Source organism: Hyperolius riggenbachi, chromosome 5 (assembly GCF_040937935.1).
Source record: "Hyperolius riggenbachi isolate aHypRig1 chromosome 5, aHypRig1.pri, whole genome shotgun sequence".
Taxonomy (NCBI): Eukaryota; Metazoa; Chordata; class Amphibia; order Anura; family Hyperoliidae; genus Hyperolius; species Hyperolius riggenbachi.
In genome coordinates this window covers 250834096-250852981 of record NC_090650.1, presented here as the reverse complement: position 1 = coordinate 250852981, position 18886 = coordinate 250834096, and the positions used below count along the sequence as shown (strand labels likewise).

Here is an 18886-nt window from a genome sequence, read left to right as displayed (position 1 = left end):
TTTTGGTGAAACTCCACCCTCCAGAGTGATATCAGGACCATAAACCTGACAGTTTTCTGTCTGTGAACTTCATTGCAATGTGGGAAATAATGGCTATCTCCAATTACCAAGCAAGCAGTAGCTCCCTCTGCGCATAGGACACTCAGAAACAAACATTCTGCAGAGATCACCTGCCAAGGACTAAAGATGATGCCACCTGTGATAAATGTCAGAATGTAAATCAGGGAGAGGAAAGATTTTACAATGGGCAAACACTGACTAAATAATAATTGTAAAAAAAATATTTTATTAAGAACGTTATTTTCAATACAATTCCTTTTTTAAAGAGAACCCGAGGCTGAATTTTTAAATCTTAATAGGACACAGAGGCATGTTCTGTGCACAAAACATGCCCCTGTGTCCTTCTATGGCCGCTGCTGATCCCCTCATGGCTCTGCTGTCCTCCTGAAAATAGCGCCAGGCTAGCAACAATCTGCTTGTCGCTAGCCTTCCGTATACCTGCAGCTTGTCAATCATCGTCCTCTGCATAGTCTCCTCCATTACAGGCTCCCCGCCTCCTCCAATCAGAAGCTAATCTGATTGGAGGAAGCTAGCAGAGGCAGGGGGGGGGGAGCCTGTAATGGAGGAGGCAATGCGGAGAAAGATGATTGACAAGCTGCAGGTATACGGAAGGCTAGCGACAAGCAGATTGTCACTAGCCTGGTGCTATTTTCAGGAGGACAGCAGAGCCATGAGGGGATTAGCAGCGGCCATAGAAGGACACGGAGGCATGTAACTGTGCACAGAACATGCCTCGGTGTCCTATTAAGATATAAAAATTCTGCCTCGGGTTCTCTTTAACCCCTTAGTACCCAATTTATTTAGAAGTTTGCAAGTGCTCCAGGCCAATTTGAGCACAGTTTTTATTTATTTGTTACATTTATTAGCTTCTAATTAGTACTGTTGTAATGTGCATTTATGGCCACTTGTCACCAGGGGGCAGTGTGAGACAATAACAGGGGACTTCTGTTTTCAGTTTCTATATTTTCTGCTAGCAGATAGATATTCCAATAATTTACTGCACGAGTTCTGACAGCAGTGCACTTATCTCAAATGAGAGAACTATTGAAGCTGCTAATGGTTTAATAGAGGCAGCATGTTCTGCATAAGAGAGCTTGTTACATAGTCACAAAACTTTCTTCACTTTTAATTAATTCTGAATTGATGAGACCTAGTTTTCAAATAATGTGTATTATGTTCCAAAAAAATTCCGTAATACATTCTACAATTGTAAAAATGGATTTTGGCTTTTAATTGGCTTCATTCGGCTTTTCGCAGGTCTATTGCAGCTGACGGAGATAATCCTGAACCTGTTGACCTTGATTTGTGCCGCTGCTACTGAAAGTGCTTCAGCCGGGTTTTCCAGCATTGGAGGATTTGGCAGTGCTTATTATTACACCATGGGCTATAGCATGAGTGGATTTGTAGGGAATGAAGTGGATCAGGTTGCACAATTGGATGTGGAATACAGCAGAATGAAGCTACCGACGGTTTACGCTGCTGTTGCCATCACTCTGCTTCTGCTTGCTTTGACATTGTCATTCATGTCAGCCAGTTGTATGTCTGCCATTGCCAAAAACAGGAAAGTTTTACTGGCTGAACTGGTGTTTAATGTTGTAGCTGCTGTCATTTACATTGTATGTGTAGCACTCTACATTCACTTTATTAAACGTATCAATGCTACAGATGTGTGTAAACAGCGAGAGGCGCTCTACAATCGACGTGGCTACAATTCGGTGACCTGCGATATCCAGGGCACCGAGATGGCAGCATGTGTGTTTGCTATCATACTAATTGCTTTATATGTGGCCAGTGCCGTAATCATGGGACTTTTGTTGCGAGATTTAAAATTAAGTGGAAAAGCTGTGGGCTCAATATCACTCAAAAAGACCAATGAAGACGTTAGATCCCAACCACTCAGCCTCCCTAAAGAGAACAAAATGACAGAGGAGGATAACTCAATTGTCGGAAGTCTCATTTAACACAGACTTTTGTATTACACCATGACCATCAACTGCCAACTACTCAGTTTACACAATCTTTGCACCATTTAAGAACAAGCAAGAACAAAATCCTAATTCAGTGGTTTACATAATAAGTAAGATAGTTACAGCCTCATTAGAGCACTTGTCACTTTAAAAAATGTTGTACTAACGGTGGTACATTTTCTTTATTAGCACTAACAAATGTTCCAGGAGTAGTTTTAGGCAGTTCATAGGCAGTGAAATGCCTCTAAAACTCTCACAACTGCTTTCTGCTGCCTGGTAACTGCTCACTGCTGCTTGGTAACTGCTTGCTGAGCACACAGTTTAACTGCCCGTGGAAAAGAGGCTTTAGGAATCACTCCATTTATTAGATCACCTGAATCAGGATTCAGTGGTGATTCAGATGATCTGACAAAAACAAGTAACCCCCAAAAGCTACAGTAATATTTTATCAACGTCTGTTACAATCTGTGCATATTGACAGAACATTGTTTGGAGAGGTCAATCTGTATGAAGGAGGTGGGAGTGTGAGGAAGCTGTGGGTGGGGGCTGTATGTGATCATCCACTGCATAGCCTTCTCCTACATCAAACAGTACAAAGTTAATGACAGCAGCAGTGCAAGCCATATTAGATCAGATCTCTGTTGAATCTTATGTAATCTTGAGTGTGGCAAAGCAGTAAGCAGGTAATAATCGATATCAGGTAGAAATCCTATCAGTGGTTTACCTGATATAACTCTATATGGTCAACTTAGGTGAGCACCAACCCTGCAACTTTGCAAGTAGATGTACAGAGGCGCCAAAAGGATAAAATATGCTAAAATGTTTAAAATATTTGGGTGGCGGCGGTGGACCGGCCACTCAGAAATAGACTCGATGCTGTCGCTTAAGATAAAGACAATTTATTCACATACTCCATGAACAGAACTGCAACGCGTTTCACGGGTATATTCCCGCTTCCTCAGGCAATAAACAGATAGGAGTAAACAGTACAGTCTCAAGGTCACGAATAGCGCCTCTGTTTTTACCCTGCAACTTTGTTCACCCATACACCGTCTTCTTTGTCTTTCTAAGCTATTTTTGGTCTTATGGCTCTTTCATACAAATGCAAAGATGGAGATTTTTTTTGTCATCCTATATTGGGTGGAGAAAAGCACTCCAAAAGTCCTTTGTTCTGAGTTCTCAGTGAGTTAGAACCCCAATATAACTGTAGGAAGAGAAACCATGGCGAACAATGGAAATCTGCTCAGCAAATGACATGCACGTTGGGAAGGCCTCTGAAATGCTATTTGTGGTACTTCCACTGCTTGGAGAAAGAACACCACTATTGAGCACCTTGATGGGCTGTCCCCACAATTCCATGGGATGTTATAGCACTTTGATTTTGTTTTAGTAAAGCAACAGTTTCTTGACAGGAAAATTATTGCCATTCAACTCATGGGATTGAGCCCTTATATTGACTTTCCACTAACGAGTTCTGCTCTTGTATATAATGTGTATTGTATATTTCTAGAATTCTCACACCTTTATATTATCTTATGTCATGGAGGTCAAACTGCATTGTACTGTATGTTTTTTTTTTTTCTACTGGAGTAATATTATGGATTGCCAAATATCAAAATTGTAATGTCCTCTCATGAATGTTATTACTACTTCTAAAGAGATGCAGTATAGATTTGTTGAAAATGAACCCGTGCCTATGTGTTTATGAAATCAGGCTCATTAGATGGTGCCAGTTTAGTCACAGTTGGCCAATGAAAGCAGCTTAGTGAGGTGGGCAGGCACAATTTACAAATCTGGCCTTGAGTTTCACTATTAAACAGTAACAGTTTCACATTAAGGAATAATGTATTATTTTACTCTACTGCATTTAATATTTTATAGAACAAATAGTAATGTGCCACTTTTGCAAAGCATTTTGGGTATTTTGTGATGTTACTTGTTTGTTAATGTGCTTGTCACTAGGAGGGTAATGCCTAAACTTTGCATAAAAAAATGTGTGATACAAGTCAATGTACATATTGTACTCACATTATCTCTAGATTTAGAGCAGTGTCACATGTAAACCGATTAATAGTGTCAACACACATCTTGTAAATCTCTAGCACAACTGATGCTAATGTTTATTTTATTTACTTGTGTAATGGAATTACTGTAAACTATGTGATACCAGCAGCAACTTGAAGTTTTAACAGAATGGGCGATAGTAGATCAGTGGATATACAGAAGTGACCCATGCTTTTCTAGGGCCCCTTTCTATCATCTGTATGCAGATGACACCCAAATCTATCTCCACGCCCCTGACATATCCATCACTACCATTGTCAAGGTCTCCTCCTGCCTATCTGCCATCTCCTCCTGGATGTCCGCTAGGTTCCTAAAACTAAATCTAGACAAAACGGAATTTATGATCTTCCCACCCCGGTCATCCCTGGACCTCCCAGATGTGCAGGTCACTGTTAACCACACTACTATTCACCCTACCTCTCAAGCCCGCTGTCTGGGTGTCACCCTGGACTTCGCACTCTCCTTCACTCCCCACATCCAAAACCTCACAAAGTCCTGCAACTTCCACCTTCGTAACATCTGTAAGATTCGCCCTTTCCTGACCCCTGCCACCACCAAACTCCTCATCCATGCCCTCATAATTTCCCGCCTCGACTACTGCAATGCCCTTCTGTCTGGACTCCCTAAGACCCGAATAGCCCCACTGCAGTCCATCATGAATGCGGCTGCCAGAATTATCCACTCCTCCCATCGCTCCACCAGGGCGGCTCCCCTCCGTGAATCCCTCCACTGGCTTCCTATCCAGTCCAGAATCAGATTCAAGATATTGTGTCTGACCTACAAATCCATCCACAAAACCTGTCCAACCTACATTTCTGATCTTACTCAGAGATACACACCAAGCCGCTCACTCCGCTCCTCCAATGAACTTCGCCTGACCGTCCCCCGCATCACCCAGTCCCATGCACGCCTCCAAGACTTCTCAAGAGCCGCTCCGACACTATGGAACTCCCTACCTCCACCCATTAGGGCAGCCCCCTCCTTCAACACCTTCAAGAAGGCCCTCAAAACTCACCTTTTCACTCTTGCCTACCACCCCTCACAATTGCTCTAAACCCACAGCCGAACTCTGGTCCCCTACATCTCGTGTCCCTACCTCTCCCTCTAGATTGTAAGCCTTTGGGCAGGGTCCTCACTCCTTTTGTGTCCTACCTGATCATGCACCTCTATTACTGTGCACCCATGCTATGCATTTGAGTGAACCTAACTTGCCTAACTCCATGCTCCCATCCAGTGACTGACTAAGCATTACCTTGTACTCATACTGTACTGTGTGATCTGGTTTTCTTGTATTCCTGTATTGTCATATTGCTGTTTGTCACCCCTAAATATTGTCTGTAACCTAAATTAAAGTCCAGCGCTGCGTAATATGTTGGCGCTTTATAAATACAACAAATAAATAAATAGGGCCCCTTTACCAGGCTTGTTTGTCCGCTACTGGAGCTGCTGAAGTGATGCGGGAGCTGTACAGTTGCATTGGTGTAAAAACACATGATGCAAGATTTCTGGTTTGAAACCCAAGCCATTTTAGCAGGGGCATGACTAGGAATCACCGGGCCCTCCTGCAAAACTTTGGATGGGGCCTCCTCCTGCCAGGACAGAGCACGCGGGGAGGGGTAGAGAGGTTGGGGGCTGGACATTGTACAGAAGAGCCTGCTGCACACTGATAGGGACTGTCAACAAATCTTTGTCTGCAAAACTTTGTATGATTCCTTATCAGTGGCTGAGCAGATGCAGTCATTAGAACAATTGTGCAGAGAGAATTTTTTTTTCTCTCTCATTGCCCTTAGTTGTCAGTCTCTCAGGACGGGGCCCCCTGTGGCTTCTGGGCCCCCATGTGGCTGCATCCCTTGCAGGGTGTATTGATATGCCCCTGCATTTTAGAACGTTTACCTATGTTCTCCAGGTAGAAAATCCAACCAGTAGCGATGCAGAGAGGATATGTATTTAATTTCCACCTGACATGTGTATTTGTGAAACGTCAGAATGGTATACAAGTTTGGATTACTTTCAGAGTTTACCTCTGCCAGTCTGGAAAAAAAATGTTTACAATTATATAGCTTTGTTTCATATAACATTTTAGTTTCCTTTCTGCTTCGGTCTCTCTGTTCCTGTGAATAAAATTGCATGTATAACACTTGCAATACTTGGTGAATTAGCAGTTTTATGTACTTAGCTTTTGATATATTACCTAATAAATAGAGATTTTACTGCTTCCTTTGTACAGGGGTAATAAATACTCTTTGGATAAATACTCAGTGATACTAAACTGTTTTTTAGGTCTTTTACCTTAGCATGTGTGATGTACTGCTTCTTTAATAGTTGCTACAAATTTAAGATGTCCCTGCCTCTTACTACACTTGAGTTGACCCCAATGTCTTCATTTACCTGCTTCAATCCTCAAGGCTTGCCACCTTCTAAAGGCCTGTACACAAGTTATATCAGGGTGGGGCGGATTTGGCCCAAGGGCATTATGAAGACAGCCCACCGATAGAGGGATGGATTCCTGTCTTCTTATCCTCTCCCTCCCGCCTCCTTTCAAAATTGCGTGCAGCATGCAACAATACAAGTAACTCCATGGCAACGGTATGTAACCTGCTGTCTATAAGTTCCAGTGTGTAACAACATGATACCGCCATAGCCATGGAGTTTGGCACTGGAACAAGCGATTGGGTGAGTTGTTTGGGAAATCTATCAACTCTGCATTGGGGGGGGGGGGGGGTAGAGTAAGGGAGAAAAGCAGCCAATAATGTCTGGATTTGCAGATGATCCGGTGTGCATACAGCAGCCTTCGTCCACCACCCGGCCAACGATCAGCCAGGCAGATGAACTCGGCTGAGTGACGGGTGATAGCCTGGTGCTCACCACCACCTACTTGCCCCCGCCTCTTCCAGGAGAAATGTTATCTACACCGATCCATCTGCCCTAAGCCTCCCCCTCCTCCGCCCCCCCCCCCCCCCCCCCCGCGCATTGCATCCGCACGCATTATCAGCCTAAAGGCTGGGTATGCATCTATATTGCCTTGGCTCATCGCTGCCGCCCAAGGGATTGGCTACCAATCCCCAACGGTCAACATCAATCTAGCGTGTGAACTGATCTTTAGTTATATATTGGTGAAATAACTCAATCCAGGGAGTGGTCAAATGAAAGTGAGGCAGATCTTTGCATGACTCTCCTTAGTGAAATTACTTCCACACATCAGAATATCTCCATTCTGGGACTTCAAGGGTGCTGTTTCAGGAAACTTAAAGAGAATCTGTACTCTAATATTCTTACACTAAAAAGCATACCATTCTATTCCTTATTTTCTCCTGTGCCCCTCTGTGCTGTTTCTGCCACTCTCTGCTGCAATCCTGGCTTGTAATTAACAGTTTTAGGCAGTGTTTACAAACAAACTAACCAGCTTCTAATAGGCTCAGCTAAGCATAGTGTGTGAGTATGCAGGGGGCCTGCAGAGGGTGTGTATCGCTTCTACCAATCACAAGCAGCCCTGCACATTCCACACAATCAAAGCCTTAGCCCGACAAACAGGACAGAGGAAAGATACATTGATTTATTACAGAGACAGTGTAATTAGGAAGAGCTGCAGTAAGCCCCAGCACATTAGAACAGGCATAGGAACTCATAGGATAGAAGAACTAAGGCTGAAAAAATTGTTAGAGTCTCTTTAAGGTGCCCATTAACTGTACAATTTTTAGTTTGAATTTTCAATATTATTCAGATTATATTGCATGAAAATAGAGAAGATAATGGGCCCAATTGATTCTGAACACTCACATTATTCATAATTTCCTTAAATAAATTATCGTACTGCATAGCGGAATTTGTCATAGATATTATCTTAACTGAAGGAGTAATAATCATAAGTTGATTTATTTGGTAGTGTAGATCCACTAAATACAATGTTTTCTTTCACTCTGAATGATCTCATCAAAAATATGATAATTCACTAAAAACGGTACCGTTAATGGGCTTTACACAACTTTCATTTCATGTCAGAAGACTAGCACTGATTTTGAGCTGTCCAGGGCTCTCGCATACTTCTCAACTTCTGAAGATACAAAGAGATGCAATCTGTCAGGCACTCCCCTGCTACACCTCCAGTCATGTCCCCATCAAACACCTAAATCAAGCATGTTACTAAGAATTCTGAGCTAGCACTGCATTTTCATAGCTTAAATCACATTCACAAACCCAAAATCTTGATGTTCAGTCATGACTACTCATGAGCCTCTGTATCTAGTTCTGTCAGGCTGTTATGCACTAGAGTACCAATTTCCTCACCCCCCCCCCCCCCCCACCTCCTTTCCGATGCTTAAAGGATACCTTAGCGCAGGCATGTGTAGTGGGATCTCTTCATTCCCACTGCTCCCTGCCCCCCCCCCTGTTCTCCCCATCACTTTGTACCGGCCCCCCGAACTTACTTCCTGGTCAGGGCAGACTAGGCAGGCGCTTCCCGGTGACGCACGTCCTTGATTCCACGGCCGGGAGCGCTTTGCGCATGTGCACTACTTAGTTGTGACGTCGTAAGCACTCCCAATAGCGGGCATGCGGTCAAGGAAGCATAGCGCCTGCGCAGCCTGACCCTCCCAATCAGGAAGTAAGTTTGGGGGGTTGGTATAGAGTAACAGAGGGGGACAGAGCAGAACGGGGGGAGAGGTGTGCATGAGGAGAGCCCCGTACACATGCCTGCTCCCCTGATTTTTAAATGTATATTTGCGCTAAGGTATCAGGATTGTCACCATAAAAATCAAATTTCAACAGCAACTGGTTTGAGTGTATTAAGTGATAAAAATGCTAATCCTGCATTCAAAACTTTTTCTGCTGTTATGGTTTGGAGTTATCCCATACTTTAGGTGCACTGGCTCTTGAATAGTCAGTGCCAAACAGTTGCATGCTGGGGGTTCTTTTTATCTATAATATATTCCTCCTCTTCCATTTATTTCCCTACCTAGCTGCCTATCTGAAACACGATCCTCTGCTCACTTGTGTTTACAAGCAAGGCTTAGGTGACTCAGCGATTAGAGGAGAAAAGAGAAAAAAAAGTTAAGGGCAGAAATGACATCAGGATTTAGACTCAAACTGTGGGCAAAATACATGGTTCCCACCAGGAACAGAATTCTCTTTATTTACTATATAAAATTCACTGAAATCAAAACATGGACAGTACAATACATATGTTATGTAAGTAGATCAAGTATTTATCTACATATATGTGTTTTTTTTCCCCTGGCATAGTATGGCTAATCCTACTGCTTTAAGGCTGGGAGCACACTAGGCAGCGCAGAAAACCATGAGTTTTGTACACTGTGCATTTTAATTTTTTGGTGCGTTTTTGTAATAAATGGAATAAAATACACTATAATATTTGTATTTTTAAAAATGCATGTAAAAACGCATTCCTCTGTATCTCTATTGAGATACATCAAGTGTATTTTACATGCATTTTTGAAAAAAATTATTCAGCCAGTCGTGCATTTTCAAAAGAGCACACATACATATGTGTTTTTACATGCGGCCCAAAGACTTTCATTAGCTGCAAAAAATGCTAGGGCTTGATTCATTAAGACAAATAGCATGCCTCATCAAAGTTAGCATGCCTTATCAAAGTTAATACACCTTATTAGAGTAGCATAGTGAACTTATGCCTGCTAATTGGTAATGATGAGAGCTCCAATCGTCCTGCCCTAAGCCCCTGCGGGTTCGTAGCGCTCGCTATACTACTCTGATAAGGTGTGTTAACTTTGATAAGGCCTGCTAACTTTGATAAGGCATGCTATTTCTCTTAGTGAATCAAGCCACTAGTGTTTCTGCCTAGCGTGTTCCTAGCCTAAAGGACAGCTGACCTGAGAGGGATATGGAGGCTGCCCTATTTTTCCCTTTAAACAATACCAGTTGACTGGCATCCTGCTAATCTATGATGCATTGAGGATTGCCAACATTCAAGAGCATTGAGGATCACCAGCGAACCTTCACATCCAGGCTTCCGCTTCTTCAGTCGGCTCCCTTCAGGCCGGAGATTTCGGTCCATCACCACCAGGACCTCAAGGCATGGGAACAACATCTTCCCCTCAGCTGTCAGCTCTCTGATCTCTCTTCAGGCAGGGAACACACTTGTCTTTCAGTTTTCTGCGCGCGTTTTCCTGCATACTTTTTCTGCACACCAAGTGTGTTTCTATGCAGGAAAACGTGCGCGTTTTTTCACAGCAGCTGATGTAATTGATACAGAAAACTGATAAAATGTGCAGAGTCATCATGCAGAATGTCAGGTTTTTTTCTGCACGCGAACAACATATTAAGTGTGTACTAGCCCATTGATTAGCATGAGTTGTCAGTTTTTCTGTACAGAAAACGCGTAAGAAAACTGTCAAGTGTGTTCCCTGCCTCACACATCCAAGCAATGTGTATTGTTTAACTAGTTAACGCTAGCCCGTTGGCAGCATAATGCAGGTGCGCGTGCATGTACTGAAAAGTGCAAGAACTATTTTAAAGAGACTCTGTAACATTAAAAAGATCCCCTGGGGGGTACTCACCTCGGGTGGGGGAAGCCTCCGGATCCTAATGAGGCTTCCCACGCCGTCCTCTGTCCCACGGGGGTCTCGCTGCAGCCCTCCGAACAGCCGGCGACTGTGCCGACTGTCAGTTCAATATTTACCTTTGCTGGCTCCAGCGGGGGCGCTGTGGCGACTTTCGGCACGGAAATAGACGGAAATACCCGATCTCCGTCGGGTCCGCTCTACTGCGCAGGCGCCGGAAACTTGCGCCTGCGCAGTAGAGCAGACCCGACGGCGATCGGGTATTTCCGCCTACTCCGGAGCCGTCAGCCATCAGAGCGCCTGCGCAGGAGCCAGGAAGGTAAATATTACGACACCGCTGCACGGAGGGCTGCAGCGAGACCCCTGACGGATGGAGGACGGCGTGGGAAGCCTCATTTGGATCCAGAGGCTTCCCCCACCCGAGGTGAGTACCCCCCAGGGGCCGTTTTGTCGTTACAGTTCCTCTTTAATACATCGATTTTGTTTTAACTAGTTAAAAGGAAAAAAATGTGGCATCCTCCTTTCAGGTCAGTTGTCCTTTAAAGTGATGCTTGCTATGCTGAAAGAGAGGCCAGCTGTTTGTACAGCAGGTACATGTATGTTGTACTTAAAAGTATTATTCTGACTCAGCTGCACTTAGAACATGACAACAGAAGGAAGCTTGTATAACACAAAAACAAAGACGACAAGACTGGTTTCACAACTATGACTTTCACAAATATCGAAAATATTTGAGTTTCATAATCAAAAATACATAAGTGGAATTGTGCTGAAATGTTGGTATTCTACTGCACATTTTAATGGACTTGTAATACATAGAGTAATACATTATGTGATAAGTGATATGGTTGGACGTATAACCAAAGCTGCATACAATGACCAAATGTTAAAGGGTTACTTAAGCCTTGTAAATAAAATCCAGTTTTACACACCTGGGGCTGCTACTAGCCCCCTGCAGCCGTCCCATGCCCTCAGTCACTCGCGGATCCTTCTGTCCACCGCCGCCAGCTAGTTATGTTTTCAGCAGACAGGCCTGGTCACGCATAGTCTTCCATTTAAGTATGCCTTTAAAGCGGATCCGAGATGAAAAACTAACTATAACAAGTAACTTGTCTATATATCTTATCTAAAGTTTTGATAGTTTACACAGCAAATCTAGCTGCAAACTGCTTCAATAGAATATGATTATTTCTTCCTGTGATACAATGACAGCAGCCATGTTGTTTGTAAACATTACTCACAGCCAAGCTTATCTGCATCTTGAGCACTCAGCCTGTGAAAAAAACCTAATCCCCCCTCCTCCTCTCTGCCTCTGAAATCTCTGGCTAGTAATACCTCACCCTCCTCCTGTCCAGATTGAGCTCCCATGAGCCCTTGCTTCTGTCTGAAAATGCCTTGGCTCTCTGAAAACCTGTGGGCGAGGCTTGTTTAGTTTATAGGAAATAAGAGTATTAAAACAAAAACAAAAAAGTATTTGGCTTGAGGAATGCCCTGTAAACAATAGGAAAGGAACACAAATATGCAATGAGTCTCGGATCCACTTTAATTAACACTTTGTTTTTAGGATGTGGGACTAAACCTACACCAATACAGTCCTCTTGTACTGCTTCAGGGTGACAGTGCTAACAACCCTGTCTTCAAGGTCCACCAAAAGTACTTGCTTTGCTTTGTAGGAAATCACAAACATATTAACATGTCAGTAATTCTCCTTAAAGGACAACTGAAGTGAGAGGGATGAGGAGGCTGCCATATTTATTTCCTTTTAAACAAAACACAATGGCCTCAATTCACTATGTTCATGCTGGAGATAAGGCAAGAGAAAACTTACCTCCACACAGTGAGAGAGTTATCTTATCTCTTCATTCCTTAGGTTACCTCCACTGTAGTTATTTTCACATGCAGTTTATTAACAACCTGTCTAGAATTCTGGAGTTATTTTAAGGATTGAAGAGTTAACTTAAAGACAAAAGAGTTAACTTTAGGTTTGCCTGAGGTAAAATGTTTCCTGAATACTACCTGCCTCGTCACCATGGTGATAACTATAGAAAAGTAAAGACAGGAGATAAGCTTAGTGAATTGAGGCCATTGCCTGGGCTGGCATTCTGCTGATCTTTCATGCATCAGTAGTGTCTGAATCACACACCTGAAACAAGTATGCAGCTAATGCAGCTGAACTTAAAGCCATACTGAAGGTAAAAAAACAAAAAAACAAACAAAGAGTTTCACTTACCTGGGGCTTCTGCCAGCCCCTTGCAGCCGTCCTGTCCTGCGCCAGTCCTCCACGATCCTCAGTTCTTTCGCCATCTAGTTTTGGCTTGGTCGACTTGTAAGTCGAAGGGCCACTGCGCCTGTGCAGCCCTGCCACGCATAGCCTTGTTCGAGTTCCCCTCCGCAATCGCGTCCTGCGCCTGTGCAGGATGCTATTGCGGACAGGAACACGAGCACAGATATGCATGGCTAGAGTTGCACAGGCGCAGTGGCTCATCAGCAAAAATGAAACTGGCTGGCGGACCTGCGCAGGACAGGACGGCTGCAAGGGGCTGACAGAAGCCCCAGGTTAGTGAAACACTTTTTGTTTTGTTTTTTTATCTTCAGTCACCACTTTAAAGTCAAACATCTGATCTGAATGCTTGTTCAGTGTCTTTGGCTTAAACTCCGCAGTGTTCCCCAACCCTGTCCTCAAGGCCCACCAACAGTGCATGTTTTGTGGAAATCCACACAGCTCTGCTGAGATACTAATTATTCCACCTGTGAATGTTTGTGGTTTTCACCAAAACCTGTGCTGTTGGTGGGCCTTGAGGACAGGGTTGGGGAACTGTGGCTTAAAGAGAACCTGTACTGAGTAAAATTATTTAAAATAAACACATGAGGTAACTTCAAATGAACATTACATAGTTACCTTGCCATCAGTTCCTCTCAGAAACTCCCCATTTTCTTCTTACAGTGATCCCTTCCAGTTCTGACAACATTTTGTCATAACTGAAATATATCAGTTGATGTCAGTTATATATCAGTTGCTGTCAGTTACAGCTGAGAGGAGAACTGATGTGTCCATGTTTCCCTATGGCTCAAGTGGGCAATGTTACAGTTTAACAGTGTGCTGACCAGGAAGCTGTTATGGGGTAATAGCCATTTTCAAAATGGAGGACGGAGAATTCCATTGATCACAGTGGAAAAACAGGACACAGAAGAGGAAAAATAGATTAAGTAGTAGACTACACAGGAGGTAAGTATGACTTGTGTATGTTTATTTTGACTTTTAATGTTCAGTTCAGGTTTTCTTTAAAGTATTGGAGGCAGAGGATCAGCAGAAAAGCAGCCAAATTGCATTGTTTAAAATTCATGAATATAGCAGTTTCCATATCCCTCTGATTTCAGTCGTCCTTTAGTTACCTCTGTGGATTTCCACAAAGCATGACTTGCTGGTGGGCCTTGAGAACAGAGCTGGGGCACACTGCTCTAGGCCACTGTGGTGGCTCATGTCAATCTTTCACCTTCCAAAATATAATTTATTTGTTTTATGGTCAGGGCTCAATTTATACTTTTCACTACACAAGACCCACTATTACCAGCCACGCCTCCTGAATCTAAATGCTGCTCCCCGACTAGTGTAAGCAGCTGTAGTGCTCCCCCATAGTGTCCCTGCCAGAGAACTCCCCTGCTAGTTACCCAGTACAATGCAATACAATACAATAACATTTCTATAGCGCTTTTCTCCCATAGGTCTCAAAGCGCTTAGGCTCTCTCAGATTCAGTAATTGGTAGTAGGATGAAGTATTCACACAACAAAAGTTATAATTCTGCAAATGCCAAACTGAACAGGTGGGTTTTCAGTCTGGATTTAAACACGGCCAGGGATAGAGCTGTCCTGATCTGTTGAGGTAGGGAGTTCCAAAACGTAGGGGCAGCATGACTGAAGGCTCTGGGACCAAAAGTTTCCAAGTGGACTCTGGGTATGACTAGATTATTAGAAGCTGTGGATCTGAGAATGCGGGGATTTCTACGCAGCTGCAACATATCTTTTATGTATCCAGGGCCCAGATTATTCAGGGATTTAAATGTCAGTAGGCCGATCTTGAATAGGACCCTCCATTCTATAGGTAGCCAGTGAAGGGATTTTAGTCAGATATGAGACACTAACATGTTTATATTCTGTTTTTTATAGGAGTCCTGCAGTTTGTGGAAATAACATCTGGCATTTTAGTGCTCATCTGTGTTGTTGCATCATACGCAGTAATAACTGGCTACACATCTGCTGCTGGTTTCGGTTCATTCAGCATTGATTCAATGTACAGTCCATTTGAAGGATCAGAGCTGCAGCAAGTAAGAGATGCAGATCTACAATACAGCCAACTGCGGGCACCAGGAGTGTATGGTGGAGTGGCATACAGCTTAGCAATATGTGCCCTTACAATTGTTTTCTTAATTGTTGGGGCAAAACCGATACACAGGGCGTCTATTAAGCTTGTTTTTGTGGAACTCATTTTCGATTCCATTGCTTGCATAGGTTACATAGTTGCAGTTGGTCTATACCTTTACTTCATCAAAAAGGTGAATGCTACTGACACCTGCAAGACTAGAGAGCGGTTGTATGCAGGCCGTGGATACACCTGGATGAACTGCGAGGTTCAAGGAGGGGATGCTGCTGTTGCCATATTTGGCCTTATTGCTGGATGTCTTTATCTGTCAAGCTGCATCATGTGTATTTTATACATAAGAGCTATACGTGAGTTCAGGAGAGATCACATGACTCATGAATATCCAGCCAGTGCTTACAGTGACAACCAACACAGACCAAAGAAGTACCGAGATGTGGACCAGGAAGAGACTGTATTTCAACCAAGTACATTGGTTTAGGAGCTGCAAGAGACATTATGATGAAGCAAATACTCTCAACTTCACATACCACATCCCCCTGTAAAATGGTACCTGGTGCATTCCCCTCTGTAACGCCAGATATTTTTTTTTAAGGACGACAATATTACTGAGAAGGACTTTAGTACATAATGGTCATCTATTGTTAGCAATAATTTAACTAGTTTGAGCATCCATTACCATCGGTTCAAACTATGGTACTACTAATGGCAAGACTATGGTGGTTATATGCAGCCTATAGATACACCTGGATGGACTGTAAGAAGGGAGAAGAGCTAGGTGTTCTATCATCTGATATACACTGATTTATTAAGTGTAGAACTACACACAGTGGATAATCAAAAGTTCTGATTAATAAGTAATGTGATAATAAAGTCAGATTTTTTTAACGGTTATTGAACTTTTCACATGAACATAGCTTTTTGTAGTGCATTTTTTTTTTAATATTGGTGAATTATTTCCAAATCAGAAATTGATGGTTGATAGAACACTAGCTTTGCAATATTAATGCAGATATACAGCATCACAAAAAAGTGAGTACGCCTCATATTTTTGTAAATATTTTATTATAGATTTTCATGGGACAACACTGACGATAGGACACTTTGATACAATGTAGTCAGTGTACAGCTTGTATAACAGTGCTGTGTCATCGAAATAACTTAACACACCGCTATTAATGTCTAAACTGCTGGCAACAAAAGTCAGTACACTCCCAAGCATAGAATGTCAAAATGTTGCCAAAATTCTCAATATTTTGTATGCCAATCATTATTTTACTACACTGCCTTAACTCTCCTTCAGTTCACTAGAGGTTTACAGGTTGCCACTGGAATCCTCTGACTCCATGATGAATTCACAAAGTTGGTGGATGTTAGAGGCCTTGCCCTCCTTCACATTCCATTTGAGGATGCCCCACAGATACTCAATAGGCTTTAGGTCTGAAGACCTGCTTGGTCTATCCAGCATGTTTACTCTCAATTTCTTTAGGAAGGCAGTGGTCACCCTGAAGGTTATCATGTTGGAATACTGCCCTGCAGCCCAGGGATGAGATAATGGGCTCGATTCACAAAGCGGTGCTAACCCAGTTAGAGACTTTAGGCGTGATAACCATTGCACCACGCTGGTGAAAGCCAGTTTAGGCGTGATAAGTTTAGGTGTGATAAGTTTAAGTTTAGGCATGCTAAGTTTAGATAAGTGTAGAGAGCGTGCAAAGTCCCGCACGCAAAGCAGCGCCATTTAACTCTATGCAAAGTGCACCAGACTTTGCTAGCGCAAAACTTTTGATCAGCTGTGCACTGCGGTGCTAACGCAGTTGGTGCTTAAACTTATCATGCCTAAACTTATCACGCCTAAACTGAGTTTAGGCGTGATAAAGGGCTTTTCACCAGCGTGCTAACTATTAGCACCGCTTTGTGAATCAGGCCCAATGTATGTTACAGTACTTGTTGCCATTCATGGTTCTTTCTATGGACTGTAGCTCCCCAGTGCTGGCAGCACTCTTGCAGCTCCAAACCAAGATACTCTTACAACCCCGCTTCACTGCAGGAAAACAAGAGTTTGCTTTCTTAAAACAGAAAGAATTTGCGATAATTCAGGTTGGAGTGAGCTTGAGATGTCTCCCAGTGCTTCTAAGGGCAACAATGGTTAATTTGCATATATTCAGCAGTGATGCACTGGGAGACATCTCAAGCTCACTCCAACTTGAATTATCGCAAATTCTTTGTTTTAAGAAAGCAAACTCTTGTTTTCCTTAGTATTTTAGTAAGGGGGCTTTAGGGACCATTGTAGCCCCTCACACACGCCAATGAGTTCTGGTTCACCATGAGCTTGCTGGTTAGTCTGTACCTCACTGCAGAAAAGTCACACTTGTCTTTGTACTCCTCACATGCTTGTCACAATCCCAACCAGATAAGTTTATCTTGGTCTTATCAGACCACAGGACATGGTTCCATTAAACCATGTCATTAGTTTGCTTGTCTTCAGCAAACTGCAGGCTTTCTTGTGCATTCTGTAGAAGAGGCTTCCTTCTGGGATGACAGCCATGCAGACCAATTTAATGCAGTGTGTGACGTATGGTCTGAGCACTGACAGACTGACCACCCCACCCCTTAAATCTCTACAGCATTGCTGCCAGCACTCATACATCTATTTGCAAAAGACAAATTCTGGATATGACACTGAGCATGTGCACTCAACTTCTTTGGTTGATCATGGTGAGGCTTGTTCTGGGAGGAACCTGTCCTGTTAAACTACTGCATGTTATTGGCCACAGTGCTGCAGCTCAGTTTCAGGGTTTTGGCTATCTTCTTATAGCCTATGCTATATTTATGTAGTAGGTTTTTTTTTTTTTTTTAAGAACCTTAGATCCTCAGAGTTATCTGAGTTGTCATTTTGAACTTAGTGTGAAAGAGTGTGAGAGCGATAACACCAAATTGAACAACTGCAATAAAGCACTGGGACAGTCCAAACCAACCTTCTCCTTATAGAATAGTGCTCACCTCATTATAATGAATTGCAGTACATGAAAAACACTTTCAGGGCTATTTTTTCTATTCAGTATGTATACAAAATGGACAATACTGCATAGGAATGCATAATCAATGCTTCCTGTCAAACATGTCGAGGTACCATATGTTTTTGGTGTACATCATTTTTGTTTTTCTCTTTTTCTAAAAAATGTACAAGTCATTTTATTCATGACTGAATGAAGTATAGTATATTTAGGATAAATGTATTTATACCATACTACTGGGGAACAGGAGCATACATGCTCATATGAGCCCAGAGGTGGTAGAGGTATGGGGGTGTGGCGTTGGGCCAGTCCGACTCACTTAGCGCATAACCACGTGGGGGATACCCAACACATTGCAATGGTACACTTATGGCTTCCTCTGGGACAGGGCTGGGCCGAGGCATAGGCTGGAGAGGCTCCAGCCTCAGGGCGCAGTATAGGAGGGGGCGCACAATTCATTCAGCTGTCATTCCTAATTGTGTATGAAGCAGAAAGAAATAAGAAAAGGGGATACACAGCAGTGACTGCAAGCCAGATAACTAGATATTAAGGTGTTGGGGAGGTTGTGGGCCCTGTGGCCCTCTTAGTCTAATAGCAATCAGTGTGTGAAGGCTGGGGTGGGAGGGATGGAGGGGCGCACTTTGGTGTCTCAGCCTTGGGTGCTGGAGGACCTTGTCCCTGCTCTGCTCTGGGAGTGTGGTAACAGACGCATGCAGACATACAGAAATAAATATAAGGAGCCTAGTTATTTACACCGCCAGTATGCTGTTTTTCATGACTAAGATTTACATATAATGATATGGTGGAATGAGGTGCATCAGGCAGATCTGATCAACCGCAATCCATACATCTACCTAAAATCTACTATT

The 18886-nt window shown here is 43.1% G+C and overlaps 1 protein-coding gene across 11 annotated transcripts in view; it reads left to right on the top strand.

Moving 5' to 3' along the window:
* LOC137518648 (MARVEL domain-containing protein 3-like) overlaps positions 1-18619 on the top strand; it is a 162781-nt gene extending 144162 nt beyond the window's left edge. For 10 of the 11 annotated variants that reach the window (XM_068236773.1, XM_068236771.1, XM_068236768.1 and 7 more), the window contains one exon: positions 1318-4817. In XM_068236773.1, coding sequence (XP_068092874.1) covers positions 1318-2021 — 704 coding nt within the window. In that variant the 3' untranslated portion in view covers positions 2022-4817. Of the gene's footprint in view, positions 1-1317; positions 4818-14792 lie in introns of those variants that run through there. The other variant, XM_068236774.1, reaches the window with a different exon arrangement.
* Positions 18620-18886: the final 267 nt, after the last annotated feature.